Raw genomic sequence first — 18617 nt, 5'->3', positions numbered from 1 at the left:
CGGGCTTTCGGTGTAACTAATAAACAACAAAACAAAAGCTGGTTGCCTGGAGATTGCGCGTTGCGGCGAGAGGAAAAATGGGGGGCGAGAACGCACTCAATCTGCGCTTTCTCGCTTTTGCATTTGATGAAAGCATGAAAGTGTGTGATAAACCCTGTGGTGAATGATTAGATGATGTGGGTGATGATTGAAAAAAAAAAGTCGAAAGCAGCAAAAGGGAAGCACGAGATCGCGGCACACGCAGGGTAACGCGCAGCTCACGCTCGGTTTTGAGTGTGAGCAGACGCGGCGGCAGCTCTTGGCGGGCGGCAGAAATATTTAAGACAGCAGTGTTGTTTCTTTGTTTCGATGAAGCATGTTGCTGGTGCTCGTGCTATCCAGGCAAATGAACTGCAGCAACAAATCAACGATTTATGCGCAAGGGCAAAGTTGCATTATGGGTTAGCATGTTTTTTTGTCTGATTGCGGCTTGGTATGAGGGCCGGTTGCAGGCCAAATAGTCCATGTATGTCTGTGTGTTGAGATTCAGTGTATATTTAGTGCATGCGAAGGCGTAGAGCGCGAGGGAGACGAAACAGAAAGTGCAAATCATCAAAATTTTCGTCGTCTGCCGCTTGTCGACCTCGTATCGCTTCGTGCGTCGTTCTGGATGCACCGGTTAGGGTACAGTTGTAGCGATTGGTGTGTCTAGTATTCGAAATGCACCGGTGGTGGTCGCGAAATCCAATAGTAGGCGTTGTCGGAAAGATCGATTTCAATAGCGTTGGCAGGCCACAATTACGCCCTCCAAACCAATTGTCTGAAGGCGACCGGTCATTCTCAAACCAACAACCAAAAACCTTACAGTCTAGTATTCCATGCCAACCTTGAGGTACAACAAGAAATACATACAAACAATTTTATCAAGCAGAGACGTGTGCAAAAACCCCTCGGGAATACGCTCAGACTCGCGTCAGAAATGGCACCAAAATTATCGCGACCGTCTCACCTAACGGTACAACGTAATCCAGCCTGTCTCACTAACAATGGTCAATGAATTATATTTACAGTACAATGCCGCCGAGTGCGGAGCGGACATGTCCAATACTAACTCGCTCTGTTGGCTTGCGACAGACCAATTGGCAACGCACAATTCTGAAATTTGTTCTTGGTCAATCCTCAAGCAAAATCACCACAAGTCACTATGTGAATACAAAAATAACAAACACACTCAATATAAACCACAGTCCTACTATCAAATCGACTGCGACTTGCAACACGCAATACAAAGCACACAACGCAACGATGCGCACCGTGGTGCCGTTCATTCTCGTGGCCATCCTCGTCGCCGTCTCCGTGGTTGACAGTCAGCCCCAGCCCCACGAACGGCAGCGACTAGAGCCTGTCGCGTACCGATTCGATGCCGAGCACGATGGATCCGAGCTGCTGGAGGGAGTGGACATCGACCTTGACACTGACGAGGTCGACATGAGCCGGTTTGACAGAAGCAGCAGCAGCAGCTCTGCAGCGTTCGATCTGGACGACGACGGCGAGGAAATGCACATGGACATCTACTACGATGAAGCGAACGGCGTGTACGTGGACGCGCATGGCAACCAGCTGTTCACCCCCGCAGAGATGGAAGCGCTTCAAGCACAGTTCGACAATGCGCTCGAGAACGAGGAGGCTGCATACGCCTATCACACCACGACGTTCGAAGGAAATGCACCCATACCCTCTGAAAATGTTTACTTTGAAATTCTAGACCCTCCAGAAATCGCCTACATGTACACTGGAGTCATTTCGTTCAACATTGGCGTGGACTTTGTAAGTTGTCGCGGCGCCCGTGTTTCAGGATGGTCTCCAGTGCCTCACATTTTTTTTTGTTATTGTTGTTGTTGTTGTTGTTGTTGTCATTCGGTGGATATCGCCAAACAGGAGTTTATGCTGGATCCGGCATACCTTGTGCTGAGCGAGCCTTACGACGCATGTCAGCCGCTCAATGGCGAACAGTTCCACGACGCTGTTGTGATGGTTGAGCGAGGGTAAGCATGTCTTGCGTCGTCTAGTGGTCCCCACATCTGATGTGCACTCATTTCACAGCAATTCGCTTTGCAACAACAACAACAACAACAACAACAAAACAAAAAACCAGGACTTGCTCCTTTATCGAAAAAGCAATCAATGTGGCGAGTGCAGGTGCTGCCGCCATGATTGTTGCTGACAACGAGCCTCCAGAAGACTCGATACTCGTTGACATGGTTTCGGACGACGGACGACTGGCGAGCATACCGTGTGTCTTCATCCAAACACAAGACGGGTGAGTTTATCAAACGGAAAAAAGTGTCTGTTGTGTAGTTTTTTTTGATTCTTTGCTCATTCTGATTTTCGCAACGACTGTCACCACCGTGACCCTATGTGCCACGAGCAAAGAGCGAAAATCCGAAACGCAATATACCAGCACGGTGTGTCTGGCGTTCCAATAACAATACCGCTCAACATTACAATGCAAACCCAGGAGGCCTTCGTCGACTCGTTCGTGCCATGGGCCCCTCTGTTGTAGCGTTTGGAGTGAGTCTGTTTCTGTACCAGCTGTTGTAGCACTCTACTAACTGCGGGTTTTGTCAGGTTTGTTTTTTCCAAAGTGTCTATGTTTTAAAAATTGACGATTTCACACTCCTCTCACAGAAGCCTTTTATTTTTTTCTTTCTTTTCACACCATTGAGCTCCGTTCCTTCATCCGATCGCAGCAATGCAGAGCGACATCTCCCCTTTCAACCATCCCCCCCAAATCACAATCCGAGGTGTGACTGGGTTTTTTTTCTTGTTGTGTTTGATCACGTTGCGGATGATTCACCACCTCATTCCTGATTTTTATTGTTTGGTCCAATTGTAAGTCCAAAAACAAGAAAAAAAAAAAAAAAAGACAATGGTTCGTTCGTTTGTGCGTGTGCTCTGCATGGCGTTCGTCCCCTGCTCGTCTGCCTGCTTCGAACGGCGGGAAGAAGGCGGACGGGAAAGTTCTGTCCCCCGGGGGTCCATGCGACAGCGCGAGGCGAGTGCGGGGAATCTGAAAGCCTCGCGGAAGCGGTTTGGTGCCCACAACAAAATTCGGTTTGAAAAAAAAAAAAAAAGAAAAAAAATAACAATCAAATAAAATAATCAACATTGTGGTTTTGCGCAAAAAAAAAGGGCAGAGACGAACAACCGTCGCAGCGCACACAGAAGCGACCCTCAATGCGCACAAAATGGAGGGCGTTTCGACGCAAGTCACAAACGACAAGCGATCGCGAACGGCGCTCAGCGGCGCGGCGATTGGACAAAAACAGAACGCAAAAGTAGAAAAAAAAAATGACAAAAACTGAATATCAAAAAAAAAAAAAAAAAAAAAAAAAAAAGGAAAAAAAAAGAAAAGAAAAGAACGGGGAAAAAACAGCAAGCAGCAAGCAGCAAGCGGGGTGGGGTTTGCAAACAGAGCAGAATCACCGTCAAAGCACCAAAACAGCAACCACCCTTCAAGCGTCTCGCTTTTACCTCCCATGCCCGGAGTGCACAGAAGCGAGATCGTGCGTCCCAAAACAGCGGAAAATCGCATCAACAAATTGGATGTTTTGCGGCAATTTTCTTTCTTTTGTGTTGTTTCGTCGTTCTTCGATGACGTGCTGACGTTTGAGGCTCTGTCGCGAGGCTCGGATGAAGGCACACAAATATACACATTCAAACAATCTCGCTCAGCGTCGTCGCTGAATGTTGCTCGTTCGGAGGATTGAAATCCTTGACGAACTTTTTTATTCACCCGTTTTTGTTTACTTGTGTACAGTGATTGGGATCTGATAGAACCCCCCTTTCCTCCCTCCCTCCGTCCTGTCGTCTGACTCGCTCGGAGCCGTCCCTCAGTGGAAAAAACAACCATCTCTCCTTTTCCCAAAGCTCGTTCAGCTGTGAGACCGACAACAAGACAACAAGCGCAAGAAGGCGAAATCAGTTGTTGGAGTCGCGGGTTCAAGCAAACCACCTCCGAAAAGCTCAACGAAAAACTCAACCGCAATATGCGCACTACGATGCCAATGCTGTGGGCGCTAATTGCTGCACTCGCAGTCGTAGCATTGCCGCTTGCTCAGCATGCGCGGGCCGCAGAATGCATGTGTAACGACCAGGACTTTCGCTGCTCGACCAACTGGGTGACCAATTGTGCCAATTCATGGGCGCAGTGCGACAATGGCTACACGAGCATCAAAACTGGCTCAAAATGCACCATTACGAAATCAACCTACTACTGCTTCCCCAACACAAATCCAGCGTGCTGCGCGGGATACGCCACAACCACATGCACGGCATGCGTGGCAGGGTACCAGTGTCCAGGCGGCACAAACGGACCCACATCCGCGTGTGTCGCGGGCACCTACTCTGGTGCAAAGGCCGCGACATGCAGTCAGTGCGCAGTCAACACGTATCAGGCGGTGGCTGCACAGACCAGTTGCATCAACTGCCCAAGCGACTCGTCAACGCTTTCCCTTCAAGGAAAGACGTTCTGCACATGCTCCGAAGGCTACTACGCTGGGTCACTCGGCACAAACTCCATGACGTGTACAAAATGCGAGACTGGCTACAGCTGCTCGAACAATGTTCGCACAATCTGTCCAGTTGGCTACGTCCAGCCCACCATGGGACAGCCCTCCTGCTTGCCTTGCGCTCCTGGCTCGTACCAGCCCAGCACTGGCCAAACGACCTGCATCAACACCGTGGCTGGCCAGTACCAAGATCAGCAAGGCCAGTCAGGTTTCAAAACCTGTCCCGCTGGCACCATGCAGCCAAGCAACGGCCCGGCCTCGAGCTGCACAAACTGCACAGTAGGCAACTACCAAGACCAGCCAGCCTCTGCCAACTGCAAACCCTGCCCGGCGTCCTCGACCTCAACCCCGCGAGCTTCTCTGTGCACGTGCAATTCTGGATACTACATGTCGGGTGGAAACTGCGTGCCCTGCGAGATTGGATATCGCTGCCCCGGCGATAACTCGCGATACGCTTGTCAGACCAACCAATTTCAGAACATGACTCAGCAAGCCTCGTGCAAACCGTGCCCCAGCGACTCGACCAGCTCAGCTGGTGCCTCGGTATGCGCTTGTTCGAGTGGACGCTACCTCTCGTCCGACTGGCTCTGCGCGGCATGCCCAGCCGGCAGCAGCTGCTTGGAGAATGTCCGCACTCCCTGTATCGCTGGCAAGTACCAAAACACGACACTGCAAAGCAGCTGCAAGACGTGCCCCAGCTACAGTACGTCGTCGGAGGGCTCGACTCTGTGCACGTGTTCCGCTGGAAGATACAGCGCTGGCTTTGATGCTTGTCCTGCTTGCCAGCCCGGCTACATGTGTCCCGGGGACAACTCTCGTTCTGCATGTGCGATCAATACTTACCAGGCCAATCCAACTCAGTCCGCCTGTGTCCCTTGCACGAGCAACTCTGCATCGCCCGCAGCTGCCGTCACCTGCGCTTGCAGTACCGGATATCGCGAGGCGGGGTCGGGCGATTCGCTCACGTGCACGCAACTGGGTGCCATCAGCGTTGCGGAAGCTAGCCAAAGTCTCGTGGCTGCATCGGGTGACACTGTTACGCTGACGTTTGACTCGACGTCGTTCAATTTCAACGCCTCTTGCATCGTCTCGGTCGACACGACAACCTCGACCGCACATGCTGGTGTGCACTACATCATCCAGTCTTCGCTCAACCTCACGTTTTCGAATGAAACCGGAAACGTGGCGACCATCACCATTGTCATTCCAACCACGTCCGCCGAGCGCAGTGGCGCTGATTTGTATTTGACAATCAGCTCGGTATCGCTGGCACTGCTGGGCAGCAGCAAGACTGCGCACATTGCAATCCAAGGAGCCAATCTTCCAGGCGGTCTGATTCAATTTGCTGCAGATTCCCGCTCGCTAGTCATCGATGGATATTCTTCTTCCACTGTTGCCCTCAAAGTCGAGCGCTTGCAGGCGGCAGCTGGCACTGCCACGTTCTTCATTTGCGAGAGTAGTACCGGAGCTTGTGCCAGCTTTGATTTTGCAGCCGCTCAAGTTCTCGCCACGGTGTCGGTCGCAATCCCACAACCCTTCGAGCCTTCCCTGGCGCGACAATTGTCGTTTGTTATCGTCAATGTCACCAGCTCAACCTCTGCGGACGTTGGCGGCTATTCCACCGCCATCCTGACCGTGAGAGAAACCTGGGACGCACACGGCGTGTTCTCGTTCAGCTCCGCGTCGTACAACTGCACAGAAGCGGCTGGATTGGTCGACGTCGTCATCTCGCGGTCGCGAGGCCTTTTTGGCACCGTTCAAGTGAACATTGGTACGCTGCTCTATCCCTCGGGATTGGCCAACTCGGATGATTTTGTCGCGCCGTCAAACCCTGTTATTTTTGGCGACGGCATTAACGAGGTTGCGGTTAGCATTGGCATTGTTGCCGATGGCATCCCGGAGGTGGACGAATCCTTTTCGGTGGTCTTGAGTCAGCCCGCCAACGGCGCTTCGCTGTCGACCGCCTTGCCAACGACTGCCACCGTGACCATTGCGCAAAACGACGATGCAAACGGCGTAATTCAGCTGCAGCAGGCTGCGTACACGACAAGCGAGTCTGCCGGCCAAGTACTGCTCACAGCGGTGCGCTCTGCTGGTAGCTTCGGGAGCGTCAGCTTCACCGTTTCCACCACCGCTGGATCAGCCACTGCTGGCTCTGATTTCCAACCGCTGGCGTCAAGTGTATTCACCATGGGCCCTGGCGTCACCACCGTTTCAATCCCTGTGACTATCATCAACGACGCGGTGCCTGAATTGGACGAGACGTTTAAGGTGACGATCAACCATGAAGTGACCGGCGGTGCACGCGTCGGAGCGTTGACCGAAGCAACCGTCACCATTTCCCAAAACGATGATGCACACGGTCTGTTCGCCTTTGCTGGCGAGGACGGGCTGGTTAGCAGCGATCCTCGTGTCGTCACTTCAGGCAGTTCGTTTGTCGTCGCGGTAGCGAGACTGGGTGGCCTTTATGGCTCTGTGTCTGTTCGTCTCCAAACCGACTTTGCCTATCCAGGCGAAGCAACCAGCGCTGACGTGTCTGTCGACAGAGTATTGACTTTTGCCGAAGGAGAGAGTCTCCAGAACGTGACCATCAGTGTCGCTCTCCCGGCTAGCGCTCGTCCAGCTTATCGGTTCAACCTGGTGCTGGGGACGAGCACTGGAGGCGCGTCTATTCAGTTGTCTGCAGCTCAGTCGTACTTCAAGATTGATGCCTACTCGTCCGTCGGAGGCGTTGTCCGATTCGTTTCCAGCGACTACTCTGCTGACGAAGGATCGATCACCACCCTTACTGTCGAACGTGTGCCCGCCGACGCTTCATCCACCGAAACGCTGACCGTTCAGTTCCGCGCAAACTTTGCGGCGGAAGGCCCTTCTTCGGCCAGCGCTGCGGATGTCTCAACTGTCGATGGCACCCTTTCCTTTGCTCCAGGCCAATCCACCGCCACGATTGACATTTCCGCTGTGCAGGACGACATTCCCGAGCTTGCCGAGCTGTTCGATGTGGAATTGTACAACCCGCAAACTGGTCTGTTTGTGTCGGAATCTGGTAGTGTCGCCACGGTCACCATCAGCGAGAATGACAACGCGGCCGGAGTTGTGGCTTTTGCCGAGCGTTCTCTGAAGGCGTTTGACTCTGCCGGACAAGTGGCGATCGAAATTGTTCGCACCCGCGGGTTGCTCCGCGCTGTGACAGTTACAGTCGTTGCTCTTAGCGCCCCAGTCTTCCCATCCGACATGCCTGCTTCCAAGCAACCCAAGCCTGCCATTCCTGGCGTTGACTTTTACAATGCGACGCTGGAGCATGTTGCCGTTCTTTCTGCTGGCTCGAAACCACACAACCATGACCATCCCCGTTTACCACAACGCATCATCCAGTCCCCGAGCGAGCGTTTTCGTTGGCGATTGTCGATGTTTCCGGCGGCGCTGCGTTGAGCGCCGAGTCCGAGCTGCTGATATCGACGATTGTCCTGTCTCGACCACCGAAAAGTTCGGACGGCAGCGCACCAATTGCGGCTGCTGCTGGTGGTGCGGCGGGCGGCTTGGTTGTTTTGCTGCTGATTCTCCTCATCCTCGTGCGTCGCAAAAAGAAGGCGAGCAAGAAGACGGGCCGCGACTCGACTGCGGAACAGCAGCAGTTTGGTGGCGATTTGAGTGGCCGATCTACCTTCCCGCTCGACACAATGCAGAGCTACTATGTGGCCACGAGCCCGGTTCACAACCCAGACTCTTCGCAAGACTTGTACGCTTACGTGTCGCGGGAGTCCAATCAGGACTCAATTTACTCGTTTGCCCAAGACGGCTATGCGGCGTCCAACCCTGGTGTGTACTCGGCTACAAGTGATCAGTACGCCGCCGCTGGTGGCGATCTGTACGCTTCAACCGGACAGTACGCGACCACGAGCGATCACAAGCCGGCACCACAGGAGAATCTGTACTCGGCAACCAGCGACCAGTATGCCACAGTCAACAAAACCAAACAGAATGCCGCTGCTGACAACGAGTATGCAGTCACGAGTGAGCAAGAGCGCGCCAGCGTCAGCGCTAGTTCCAGCACCGGCACGATGCCATTGTACGCCAAGCCGAACAAGCAGGCTCCTGCGTCAACGATGCCAGTTTACGCAAAGCCAAACAAGCAGCAGGCATCAGCCTCTGCAAATCAGTCACCTCTCTACGATTCGTTGCACCAATCAGACTTTGAACCGGAAGGCGCGATCGTCTACGATAAGCCCCCGCCACCCCCGGCTTCCACGCACATTTGAAGTCACTCTGTCACGACCACTCCGCGACAACCAGCTTGCTTGTTCAATGGCGTCGCGGCCACTCATCTTACCTTCCGTTTGTTCAAGAAATTTACCCATTTACCCCCAAAGCCCCATTAAACTTTTGTCTTTGTCATTGTCCCAACCTGCTCTCGCCGACTCGCTCTGCATGCCTGTGCTTCCTTCTGTCGTCATTTTCTTGTTCTTACTGTAAATACACTTGTTCTTACTGTCCATACAGTTTGTCTACCAAGATGCTATTTTCAGGAAGGGGGTGGGGAGAGAGCGACACAACCAAAAGTAAAAATAACAAAAAAGAAAAAAAAAAAACAACAACAACAACATTCATGCCAACAACAATGTTATCTTCAATGGGGGTCAACGGAACAAGAAACACAAACACAGCACAAGAGAGACGCGCAGAGCCAACAAAAACCCAGTACAATCAAGTAGACTTGTAAATGCGCTGAATCTTGGTGACAAGCGCACGGCAAAGTGGGCAGGGTTTGTCGACCAGCGAAGACGCGCAGCCGTTAATGTCGCAACACACATAGTGACCACACGGCACAAAGGCAAACTGAATGGCGGCATCCATACACACAATGCACGTTTCTTGATCACGCAGCTTCTGGATTTCCTCACGCAATTGGTTCAGCTCTCTGAGGTGCGAGTTGGGCGCTTCGGCTTCCGGAGGTGCTGGGGGTGATGCCGCGCCGTTCGGCCGAGCCGAGTCAGAAGTAGGCATCAAGAACGGATTGGCGTGCGGATTGAGCGGAACTGTGAATGGGTTGTCGAGCTGGGCGCTTGCTGTAAAGTTGTTGGCAAAGGGGGAAGCACCTCCCGCATTGTGTCCGGGCACGGCGCCAAACGAGGCCGAAAGAGGGCGCGGCAACGAAAGCGAGTGGACAGCTGCGTCGTCATCCAAAATGCTGTTGCTTGGCGATGGCCGGACCACAGGAGCTGACGCCGATCTCGCGCTGGGAGTAGCAGCAGCAGGGCCAGGAGCAGCGAAATCTGCCGCCAGAACAGCATCAATAAAATCGCTCAGAGACCAATCCGATTTCGATGCATTTTGCCGCACGACGAGATCGATATTAGACTGTGAGAAGCCCATCGCCCTGACTTGCTCAGCAAAGGCCAAGATTTCGGCGCACGCTCGCTGCGCTGGACTGACTGGGGCTTGCGGAACCGGAGCGACGGCAGGGACCACTGGGGCTGGTTGAGCCGCGGCGGGAGCATCTGAAAAAAAAAAAAACAAAAAAAAAACAAAAAACAATACAACAGGGTGAGCACAGAATTCGCAAAGGTGCGCAGAGGTTGCCAACAAACAAACAAACAAAAAATCAGAAAGAAACGAAAACCGGAAGCAAAAACAAGAAGAAACCGCCATGAAGCTCTCACCTTTCGGACTTGCGGGCACCAAGGCTGCACTTGCCTCATCGTCTCCAGCATTCAATCGAGCATAGCTGGGCCCCTTTCCAAAGAGCCGGGACAAGGGTCGATTTTTTGGTGTAGAGGGTGGAGCTCCTCGGCCGCCCGCAGCGCCAGTGACTTTGACATAGTTGGCTGGAAGATAGCCAAACTGCCCAGCACTATTTGAGGCAAGCCACCAACCACCAGGTGCGCCGGGTGTGACAAGAAGCTGGTCGTTGGTCTGGATGGACAGTTCGTTGACGTCCTGTCCTTCGAATGCGAAGAGCGCGATCGCGGGCACAGACGGCGCTGGATGGGGGGAAGTCCAACAAAACAATTGGGAGAACGAAGCAATGCAAAGGCAATGCAAAGCAATACAAAGGCAATACAAATGCAATACAAAGCGATACATGCACGAGTTGCAAAGTGAGTGGTACAAAGCGACAACAGCATAACAGCATGTACATTTTTAGGCGGGAGAACAAGAGCTGTTGCATGTTTACCTGCGACGCCATCGGGAAGTGAAGACAGTCCACGGGACGCCGCTACTGTCGATGCATTGCCATTCAACAGCGACCTTGGGCCACGTCCTGGTGAGGCCTGGGATGACGACGACGAAGCTGCAGAAGAGGAGGAAGAAGAAGCAGAAGTGCCTTGCGCGGCTGCAGGAGCGGCGGACTGGGAGGCCGCAGCAGGACCAGGAGCAGGAGCAGGAGCACCAGCAGCAGCAGCAGCAGCAGTAGGAGGCATGTTACCCGACCCTCCTGCGACTGGAGAGAGGAAGCTGAGCGGCGCGTATCCAGTGCGCCCGTTCCTGGCTGTGCAAAAGACCCATCCGCGGCTGCTCATCTGCTGGACCTGGACAAAGTCGCCCACGCTCAGCTGCAGCTCGCCCTGCGTCTGTGGATGAAAGCTGTAGCTGACGCGGTACGTCCCAGGCCCTGCCATTCATGGTGTGTGTGTGTGTGTGTGTGTGTGTGTGTGTGTGTGTGTGTGTGTGTGTGTACCACCGATCGCTTCAATGCCTCAGCCCAGAGGCCTCCCCCTCCCCACTCAATCACTCCATCGCAATGACAAGAAATCTCAAAATGCTCTGCTCACAATCGAGTCGTCGTTGTGTGTGGAAGGGTCTTTTTGGTCGTTGTGTGACGTTTTGGCTCAGAGTGGTTGCTTCTTGGCTGCTTTTGGTTCAAGTACTCCCCCCACTCACTCTCCCCACTCACTCTCCCCACTCACTCTACCGAGTCGGATTGGACAATCTTCTGTTCCTTGTTGGGTTGTCATTGCATTCCATGCTTCTGCTGGAGTGACTTGACTTGCCTTGCCTTGACTTGTGCTTTGAGATCGACTCCGCGGTCATCAAAGTTCACCACCAGTGCGCTCCTCACTCTCACTCTCTCTCTCTCTCTCACTCTCTCTCTTTTTAAACATCGCTCATGTCGAACAACACACGCAGTGAGACGGTGCTTGTCATGTACCAGTGTATTGGCCAGTCGCAGCGGTTGCCATTCTTCGCAGAGTTGTTGTCGGAAAGGAAAAAAAAAACAAAAAGGGGGACTGAATTCTGAGCAACTCTGAGAAAGTAAACAAAACAGACAAAAATAATGTGAATTACAATAAAGTGAATGAATGAATGAAAACAATGATCTGAGCACTCCAATCTCAGTCTTACTAGAATCAAATGCCGCTGCCACAGCTGGACGAGCCCGACTGGGGCGATGTTGACGTCCCCGCGCCGCCGCCGTCGACGACGCCCGCCAAAGCGACGACGCCGAGCAACAAGAAGACACCCACCAGCAAGTCTGGCGCCAAGCAGGCAGCCAAGCAGCAGCCCGCAAAGGAGGGCGTCGACGAGGAGGTGGTCGCTGCTGCGGCGCCGTCCGTCTCGATCTGGTCTGGCGCAGCGCGGGACAAGGCTGTCGCCCAGCAGACTGAGGCCCAGCAGTCATCCGTCATCAAGAAGAAGACCAACGCAGGATCGTCGGCAGGCGTCACTGCTGCTGCCACTGCTGCTGCTGCTGCTGCCGGGTCAAAGAAGGTGGACAAGCGCTCCCACGCGGTCGCTGCAGCAAGCGACGAGGTCGTCGACAAGGCTGCTGCCAAGTCCAGCGCCAAGCCAGCGTACAAGAATGCTCCAGGCAACGCGAGCAAGCACGATGGCAAGGCGAGCGACGCTAGCACAGAAGCCAAACCGACCGTCAAGCGCGCCAAGCAGGATGGCAAGGACAAGAAGGACACTGCTGCTGCTGCTGCGACCGCGACCACTGATGGTGTGACTGCGACTGCGACTGACGGCGCTGATGGCACTGATGGCGCTGAGGCGGCAGAGCGCGTATCAAAGCGACCAACGCTGACCAAGAAGCAGAAAATGAAAATCAAGCGTGCGCGGCTTGCGCTCGAGGCGGCAACGGCCGCTGGCGAGACGGCACCGATGCAGGTTGTCGCACCCGCTGCTTCTGATGTTGACAAGAAGAGCAAAAAGAACAAGTTTAAAAACCAAGAGTATGCAGAACGATTGGCAGTCGCCAAGCTCGCTCCCCGCAAGCCCACGCCCATGGCGGTGGATGATGCGCCAGCGGTCACACCCGCAGCTGCTGGGAAGGGCAAGGCTGCAGCCAAGCCTACCGTGGCTGCAAAGAAAGTCGACAACGACAGCGACGACGACGACGACGACAATGATAGCAGCGAAACAAAGCCAACAAGTAAGGCCGAAGCGCCAAAGTCGGCCAAAGCCAGCAAGACTCCAGTGGCCACCACTGCCGCCGATAAGCTTCGTGGTGCGCGCTTCCGTTGGATCAACGAGCAGTTGTATACGACCACTGGCAAACTTGCGCAAAAGCTCTTCAAGGACGATCCCAAGTTGTTTGACATTGTAAGTTGCTTGGCGGGTTTCATGCTCTCTGCCCGCGCGAAAAGTCCTCTGGTTTTAACACGCCTTGTCTCTGTACTTGTCACTCTGTGTACCAACCACAGTATCACGAAGGCTTCCGCACGCAGGTCCGAAGCTGGCCGGTGAATCCTGTCGATGTGATGATCAAATACTTGGAAACCAAGCCCGCCAATTTGTCGGTCGCCGACTTTGGTTGCGGTGAAGCCAAAATTGCCGCGACCGCAGCTCAGAACGTGCACTCGTTCGATCTCGTTGCGGCGAACGACTCTGTGGTGGCGTGCGATATCGCACACGTTCCATTGGCGAACGAAGCGATCGACATTGCCATCTTTAGCCTGTCGCTCATGGGCACGAACTGCATTGAGTTTTTGATGGAAGCCCGTCGCGTGCTGAAGCCAAAGTAGGGCAACGAGAACAAACATTGGCGTTGGTCGATTCGGTTGCAGAGTGTTTGAGGGCATAATTTGTCTGTTGTGTTTGTTTGACTTTTGCTCCTTCCTTGACTGCTAACACACAGGGGCACACTTAAAATTGCCGAAGTACTCAGTCGCCTGCACAGTCCCAAGCAGTTTATTGCTGTGTTGAAAGAGCTCGGCTTTGATCTGGTGAATCAGGTACGCTCTGCATGTTATTTCTCAATCGTTCATTTTGTTTGGTTTGCAGTTAGTTGTTGTTTCTGACAGCACACTTTGCATTGCAGGATGGCACCAACAATGTCTTTATTGTGATGGAGTTTATCAAGACCCCTCGGGCGTCGACCGTCAGCAAGCAAAACATTCAGCAGTACAAGGACATGCTTAAGCCATGCCTGTACAAGAAGCGATAAACCTTGTTCTCCATGAATTTCAATTGAACTTGTTCGTTCCTACCTTTCCTTCTTCCTTCCTTCATCATCATTTTTAACTGTATTGGGAACATGCCAGCCAAACGACAATGTTTCAACCATCAACGCGGTTTCGGGGCTTCTGTTTTTAGAGCTTTGCGTTGACAATCTTGACGAAATCGGGCTTGAGCGAGGCGCCGCCGACAAGGAAGCCATCAATGTCGCCCTGCTTGGCCAGCTCGTTGCAGTTGTCGGCAGTGACAGAACCACCTGAACAAGGAAACCGGAATGCGGGGGAATGTGAGCGCGCATTGAAAACCTCACAGTAATGCAAAAGAACAAGAAAGCAAAACAGAAAACAATAAAAGGCAACGAAAAAAAAAAAGCATTTCCCAAGAACGAACGTACCGTAAATGATGCGAGTTGAGCTGGAAGCGTCCACAGACACATTGCTGGTGAGCCAGGTGCGAAGAGCCGCATGCACCTCTTGCGCCTATGCCCGGGGGAGAAGGGAAGAGAAACAGTGAGAAAAAAAAAAGCACATGAAGCAGAATTTCATCTTGCAGAGCCGTACCTGAGCAGGAGTGGCAACCTTGCCGGTACCAATAGCCCAGACAGGCTCATAGGCAATGACAACACCCGACCAGTTCGAAACCTTGCCTGTGAGAGGAAAAGTCCAAGCGGGAAGGTGAGAAATCCGAGGCTACAGAAATTGTCGCACGAGCTTGCGAAAAAGCAACAACGAACCAGCAATGGCCTTGAGTTGACGGTAAACGACGTCAAGGGTCTGGCCAGCCTCGCGCTCAGCAAGAGTCTCGCCTGCATTGAGATCAAACAGCAAACGTGAGTCAGTCGCTGTGCACGTTCGCAATAACTCCTCAAGATGACATACCGATGCAAGCAATCACCTTGAGGTCGATCGCAAGCGCATGAGCGACCTTCTCGGCGATGAGCTATACCCCAACGACAAGGACCATGAGCGAAAGCAGCGCAAAAACAACAGCAACAACCACCCTCAAAAACAGAAACAAAATTTGATCGCATGCATGGAATACGCTTTGTGTACCTCGTCCGACTCGTGGAAGATGGTGCGACGCTCAGAGTGACCAAGAATGACCCACTTGGCACCAACATCCTTGGCGAGTTCAGCGCTGAACAACAAAATTCAGTGAAACATTCAGACATTTTAGTGCAAATCATTTGATGAGCCGTTGAGTGTGCATACACCACACCCTTTGTACGACACACATCTTTATATGACACACACAATCCTCCCCTAGGTGCTTTACCTGATCTCGCCAGTGAAGGCACCGGCAGCGACCTTCCAGCAGTTCTGAGCAGAGACGCCCCAGTCCTCACGCAGGCGGCCACGGACGAGCGCAATCAGCGGCGAAGGCGGCGCAACAACGACCTCTAACAAGCAAGCACGAGAGACGGGAGTGAGAAAGCGCAACGTCGTGTGATGAGAGTGAAGAGGGGTCACAGTCGTCAGTCAGGTCGTGATCAATCCACATCTTGGCTTTCACGCTTTTCGAGCGTTTCAGTCTGCTCCGCGCCGCCCTGCTCTCGTGGACGGGATTGATTGCAAGTAGTGCGACTGTGTTGGTGTGGTTGGCCTTGGTTTTGTTGTGTGGGGTCACAGGCGCAGAGGCAAACGCGTTCGCTTTCATTCAATGGCTGGGCCATGCAGTTCCCTTCGCCCCCCTCCTCTTCCCACCCATCAACGGGCCGTACCGACGTTCTCGGAGGGGCTGGCGTTCAGAATAGGCACAAACGTCTCGACGAAATCGCGGGTGCCGTTGAGCTTCCAGTTGCCACCGACAAAGAACTTGCGCGTCATGCTTGTTGGTTTCCGAAAAAAAAAAAAAATCAGAAGTGGGCTATTGTCGTCGAAGGAGATCAGAAATGCAATAGCATTGCGTATGGTGCGTGTGAAAGAGAAAGGAAGGAACAACAACAACAACATCCAAAAAAAAAAAAAAAAAAAAAACCCCTTCATGAACAAAAAAGAAACTTGTCGGAGTTGGGGATTGAACCCAGGCTCTTGGATTCGAAGTCCAATGTGCTACCACTACACCACACCGACTGGAGATGAAGACCTCTCTTGGGCAATCTGCTCAGATTGGACAAAACGAACTCAACGAAAAAGTTGAGCGCGCATGTTTGCGAGTTGAATGGGTTGAATGGGCTCAGTTTCTGGAGAAATCTCGACCAACTTGCATTGCTTGATTTGTTTGATCAGATCCAGTCCTTGTTTTTGTTGGTTGAAATTTACTTGCAATGCTGTTGTATGAGAGCATGACTGAGAGACAGCGCGAGTTGTTTAATAAGGGCAAGAATGCGAGCGGAGAGCTCAGGTACGAGAAAAGCCGAGTTGACTGGAACAATGGTGGCAGCGTGGTGTACTGACGAACTGGATGGACAGTTGGAGCCGGTGGCAGCTTGGCGATGCAGGAGCGCAGGCGCTTGCTGAGGCACTCAAGGTGAACACGACGGTGACGAGGCTCCAGTAAGGCGTCTCACTTTCGCAGGTGCATGTCAAGTGGGTGATTTCAGCAAAAGGGCGTGAAGATTGGCTCGCTGAGCTGACGGAGGGGATGTGGCCAAGTCTGTACGAGAATCAGATAGGCGACGATGGAGCTCGAGCGATTGCTGAAGCGCTCAAATTCAACACGGTGACTGCGGTCGCGTAAGTCATCTCACTTTGACCTTGGTGATGCATGCGAGTGGGTGGTCTCGCTGGAGAGCAGTCAGAGGACTCACTGATGGAGGGAAAAAGGACAGGTTGAGTCAGAATGCCATCGGCAATGCGGGGGCGAAGGCGATAGCTGAAGCTCTCAAGACGAACAAGACAGTGAAGGAGCTGTTGTAAGGCAAACTCACTGTTACTGGGCTATTCAGCAAAGGGCATTCAGAATGGCTCACTGATGGATGGGGGATGGACAGCCTGGGGGAAAATCAGATTAGTGATTCTGGCGCGCAGGCGATTGCCGAAGCACTGAAAGTAAACACCACGCTGACCGAGCTCGAGTAAGGCGTCTTAATTTTAGGAATGCATGTAGGTGAATCAGAAGGAATTCAGAAGTGCTCAGTGACGGAGGGAACGGACAGTCTGCAACGGAATCCGACTGGCGTCGCTGGCGCGCGTGCGATTGCTGCGGCACTCAAAGTGACCACGACGCTCACTTGGCTCAGGTACGTCATCCGACGTTAAATCGATGCAGATGAATGGGGGTGATTTCAGCAGAGGGCATTTATGAGTGCTCACTGGATGGACAGTCTGGACCAGAATCAGATTGGCGACACTGGTGCACAAGCGATTGCTGAGGCACTCAAAATAAACGCGTCAGTGACGACGCTCGGGTATGGCATCTGATAGATATGAGTGCATGAGAGTGGGTGATCCAGCAGAGAGCTTTAAGACCGCTCACTCATGGAGTGGATGAGCAGTCTGGGCTGGAATCAGATTGGCGATGCTGGAGCCCAGGCAATTGCTGAGGCCCTCAAAGTAAACACGACGATGACTTCGCTCCAGTCAGGCATTTTTGTCTGTGAGTCGATAATTTCAGAAGGCACTCGGAACGCTGACCGCTAACGAGGATGAACAGTCTAGCCTACAACGAGATTGGCGATGCCGGAGCGCAGGCGATTGCTGAAGCCCTGAAAGTGAACTCGACACTGACTGAGCTCGAGTAACGCACTTCATTTTCATTGATGCTTTGTTTTTCAGCTTTGGGCATTACGAGAGCTCACGGATGGAGGGGGGGGGATGGACAGCTTGTACGCGAACGGCATTAGCAATATTGGCGTTCAAGTGATTTGTGAGGCATACAAAATTAACGGCATGTGTGATGACCTCGAGTAAGTTGTTCTTGCCGATGGGACGTCCTGATGCTCGCGCACTGTTCGCCCAAATTAGTTGTGATCAAGCTGACACCACTTTTTGTTTTCCTTCTTTTGCCTCTTCGTTGCGCAGCGGCGACGGCCAGATAAACTTTCTTGCGTTTTCCTTACGTCCACGACGAGTGGCAAGTGCCGAGGACCCTCAGACCGTGTTTGACTGGCTCATCAGTGGACCGACGCTGCAGGATCAATCCACATCTCTACCTGCGCTACCAGCCGAGATTGCCGAGCGCGTTTTGGATGAAGCGTACTACTGGCAAGGCGTGCAGCATACCAAACGAGCGGACTTTGATGACGGAAGTCTTTTCCATACTACTGACGGAACCGCCGATCGTGTTCTGAAAGTCACAGTGCCTCATGGAATGGATGGACATTCGATTCGGGTGAAAGCAATTCAAGTGCTACGTGACTGGCGCAAACGTCCCAATATCACATCGAACCACGGTTTCAACTTGATCGTCCGAGATGAGCAAGGTGCTGTTCGGTCCGAATTTGCTGTGAAACCGACGTTGATCGATACGACGCTTGATCTTGCGATGATCTGGCCAGCGAGTCATTCCATCATCCGAGAGATACGCGCGGGTTGGCAAGTTCACGTTAGACCCAGCGATATTGGCCGAGATGCGGTGTTTGAATCTCTTTATCTTGGATATGTCGAGCAATAATCTTTGGTCTGAATCCAAAATTTGAGCTTTTGGAAGCTTTAACACACCCATGACTGTTTTAAACAAAGGACGCTCGTTTGTATGCTTCTATATTATGAGATACATGGATAATTT

General features: G+C 52.7%; 6 protein-coding genes and 1 non-coding gene across 7 annotated transcripts; 4 read left to right on the top strand and 3 right to left on the bottom strand.

The window, feature by feature from the left end:
* The first annotated feature begins 1227 nt into the window (after positions 1-1227).
* CAOG_06098 (hypothetical protein) lies at positions 1228-2659 on the top strand. The gene is made up of 4 exons (XM_004345638.2): positions 1228-1806; positions 1918-2024; positions 2135-2299; positions 2413-2659. Exons 1-4 carry the CDS (start codon positions 1285-1287, stop codon positions 2540-2542), a joined length of 924 nt encoding a protein of 307 aa, XP_004345688.2. The 5' UTR covers positions 1228-1284; the 3' UTR covers positions 2543-2659.
* A 189-nt stretch (positions 2660-2848) lies between these two features.
* On the top strand, positions 2849-9049 carry CAOG_06097 (hypothetical protein). The gene is made up of 2 exons (XM_004345637.2): positions 2849-2871; positions 3800-9049. Exon 2 carries the CDS (start codon positions 4029-4031, stop codon positions 7980-7982), a length of 3954 nt encoding a protein of 1317 aa, XP_004345687.2. The 5' UTR covers positions 2849-2871; positions 3800-4028; the 3' UTR covers positions 7983-9049.
* Positions 9050-9051: 2 nt separating this feature from the next.
* CAOG_06096 (hypothetical protein) lies at positions 9052-11802 on the bottom strand. The gene is made up of 4 exons (XM_004345636.2): positions 11701-11802; positions 10726-11163; positions 10211-10531; positions 9052-10048 (listed from the first exon to the last, which is right to left on the bottom strand). Exons 1-4 carry the CDS (start codon positions 11729-11731, stop codon positions 9255-9257), a joined length of 1584 nt encoding a protein of 527 aa, XP_004345686.2. The 5' UTR covers positions 11732-11802; the 3' UTR covers positions 9052-9254.
* CAOG_06095 (cerebral protein 1) lies at positions 11758-14136 on the top strand. Its single transcript, XM_004345635.2, has 4 exons — positions 11758-13094; positions 13196-13512; positions 13630-13726; positions 13813-14136. Exons 1-4 carry the CDS (start codon positions 11904-11906, stop codon positions 13936-13938), a joined length of 1731 nt encoding a protein of 576 aa, XP_004345685.1. The 5' UTR covers positions 11758-11903; the 3' UTR covers positions 13939-14136.
* CAOG_06094 (triosephosphate isomerase) lies at positions 13815-15810 on the bottom strand. Its single transcript, XM_004345634.2, has 8 exons — positions 15670-15810; positions 15225-15348; positions 15002-15086; positions 14828-14888; positions 14683-14754; positions 14510-14595; positions 14344-14428; positions 13815-14205 (listed from the first exon to the last, which is right to left on the bottom strand). The coding sequence occupies exons 1-8, from the start codon at positions 15773-15775 to the stop codon at positions 14084-14086; spliced, it is 741 nt and encodes a 246-aa protein (XP_004345684.1). The 5' UTR covers positions 15776-15810; the 3' UTR covers positions 13815-14083.
* A 140-nt stretch (positions 15811-15950) lies between these two features.
* Positions 15951-16021, bottom strand: CAOG_09711. Its single transcript has one exon. It is a non-coding gene; the product is annotated as a tRNA-Arg (tRNA).
* Positions 16022-16233: 212 nt separating this feature from the next.
* On the top strand, positions 16234-18503 carry CAOG_06093 (hypothetical protein; the record flags this gene model as incomplete). Its single annotated transcript, XM_004345633.1, has 11 exons — positions 16234-16292; positions 16361-16444; positions 16544-16624; positions 16720-16803; positions 16882-16965; positions 17047-17130; positions 17215-17298; positions 17386-17469; positions 17544-17627; positions 17713-17796; positions 17912-18503. The coding sequence occupies 11 exons, from the start codon at positions 16234-16236 to the stop codon at positions 18501-18503; spliced, it is 1404 nt and encodes a 467-aa protein (XP_004345683.1).
* Positions 18504-18617: the final 114 nt, after the last annotated feature.

This window comes from Capsaspora owczarzaki (assembly GCF_000151315.2).
Source record: "Capsaspora owczarzaki ATCC 30864 unplaced genomic scaffold supercont2.10, whole genome shotgun sequence".
Classification (NCBI taxonomy): Eukaryota; class Filasterea; order Ministeriida; family Capsasporidae; genus Capsaspora; species Capsaspora owczarzaki.
Note: the sequence above shows the minus strand (reverse complement) of the source record. Positions and strands in the feature narration are given on the sequence as shown.

Bases quoted from the DNA above. Each gene is read 5' to 3' on its own strand.
- CAOG_06098 (XM_004345638.2), top strand. From the start codon at position 1,285: ATGCGCACCGTGGTGCCGTTCATTCTCGTGGCCATCCTCGTCGCCGTC. The intron at 1,807-1,917 runs GTAAGTTGTCGC...ATCGCCAAACAG, and splicing joins TCAACATTGGCGTGGACTTT to GAGTTTATGCTGGATCCGGC. The intron at 2,025-2,134 runs GTAAGCATGTCT...ACAAAAAACCAG, and splicing joins GTTGTGATGGTTGAGCGAGG to GACTTGCTCCTTTATCGAAA.
- CAOG_06097 (XM_004345637.2), top strand. From the start codon at position 4,029: ATGCGCACTACGATGCCAATGCTGTGGGCGCTAATTGCTGCACTCGCA.
- CAOG_06096 (XM_004345636.2), bottom strand. From the start codon at position 11,731: ATGGCAACCGCTGCGACTGGCCAATACACTG. The intron at 11,164-11,700 runs GTACATGACAAG...CATGAATGGCAG, and splicing joins TGCGACTGGCCAATACACTG to GGCCTGGGACGTACCGCGTC. The intron at 10,532-10,725 runs GTAAACATGCAA...CCCCCCATCCAG, and splicing joins ACTTCCCGATGGCGTCGCAG to CGCCGTCTGTGCCCGCGATC.
- CAOG_06095 (XM_004345635.2), top strand. From the start codon at position 11,904: ATGCCGCTGCCACAGCTGGACGAGCCCGACTGGGGCGATGTTGACGTC. The intron at 13,095-13,195 runs GTAAGTTGCTTG...TACCAACCACAG, and splicing joins ATCCCAAGTTGTTTGACATT to TATCACGAAGGCTTCCGCAC. The intron at 13,513-13,629 runs GTAGGGCAACGA...GCTAACACACAG, and splicing joins CGTCGCGTGCTGAAGCCAAA to GGGCACACTTAAAATTGCCG.
- CAOG_06094 (XM_004345634.2), bottom strand. From the start codon at position 15,775: ATGACGCGCAAGTTCTTTGTCGGTGGCAACTGGAAGCTCAACGGCACC. The intron at 15,349-15,669 runs GTACGGCCCGTT...CTTGCTTGTTAG, and splicing joins CAGCCCCTCCGAGAACGTCG to AGGTCGTTGTTGCGCCGCCT. The intron at 14,889-15,001 runs GTACACAAAGCG...GTTGGGGTATAG, and splicing joins TCTTCCACGAGTCGGACGAG to CTCATCGCCGAGAAGGTCGC.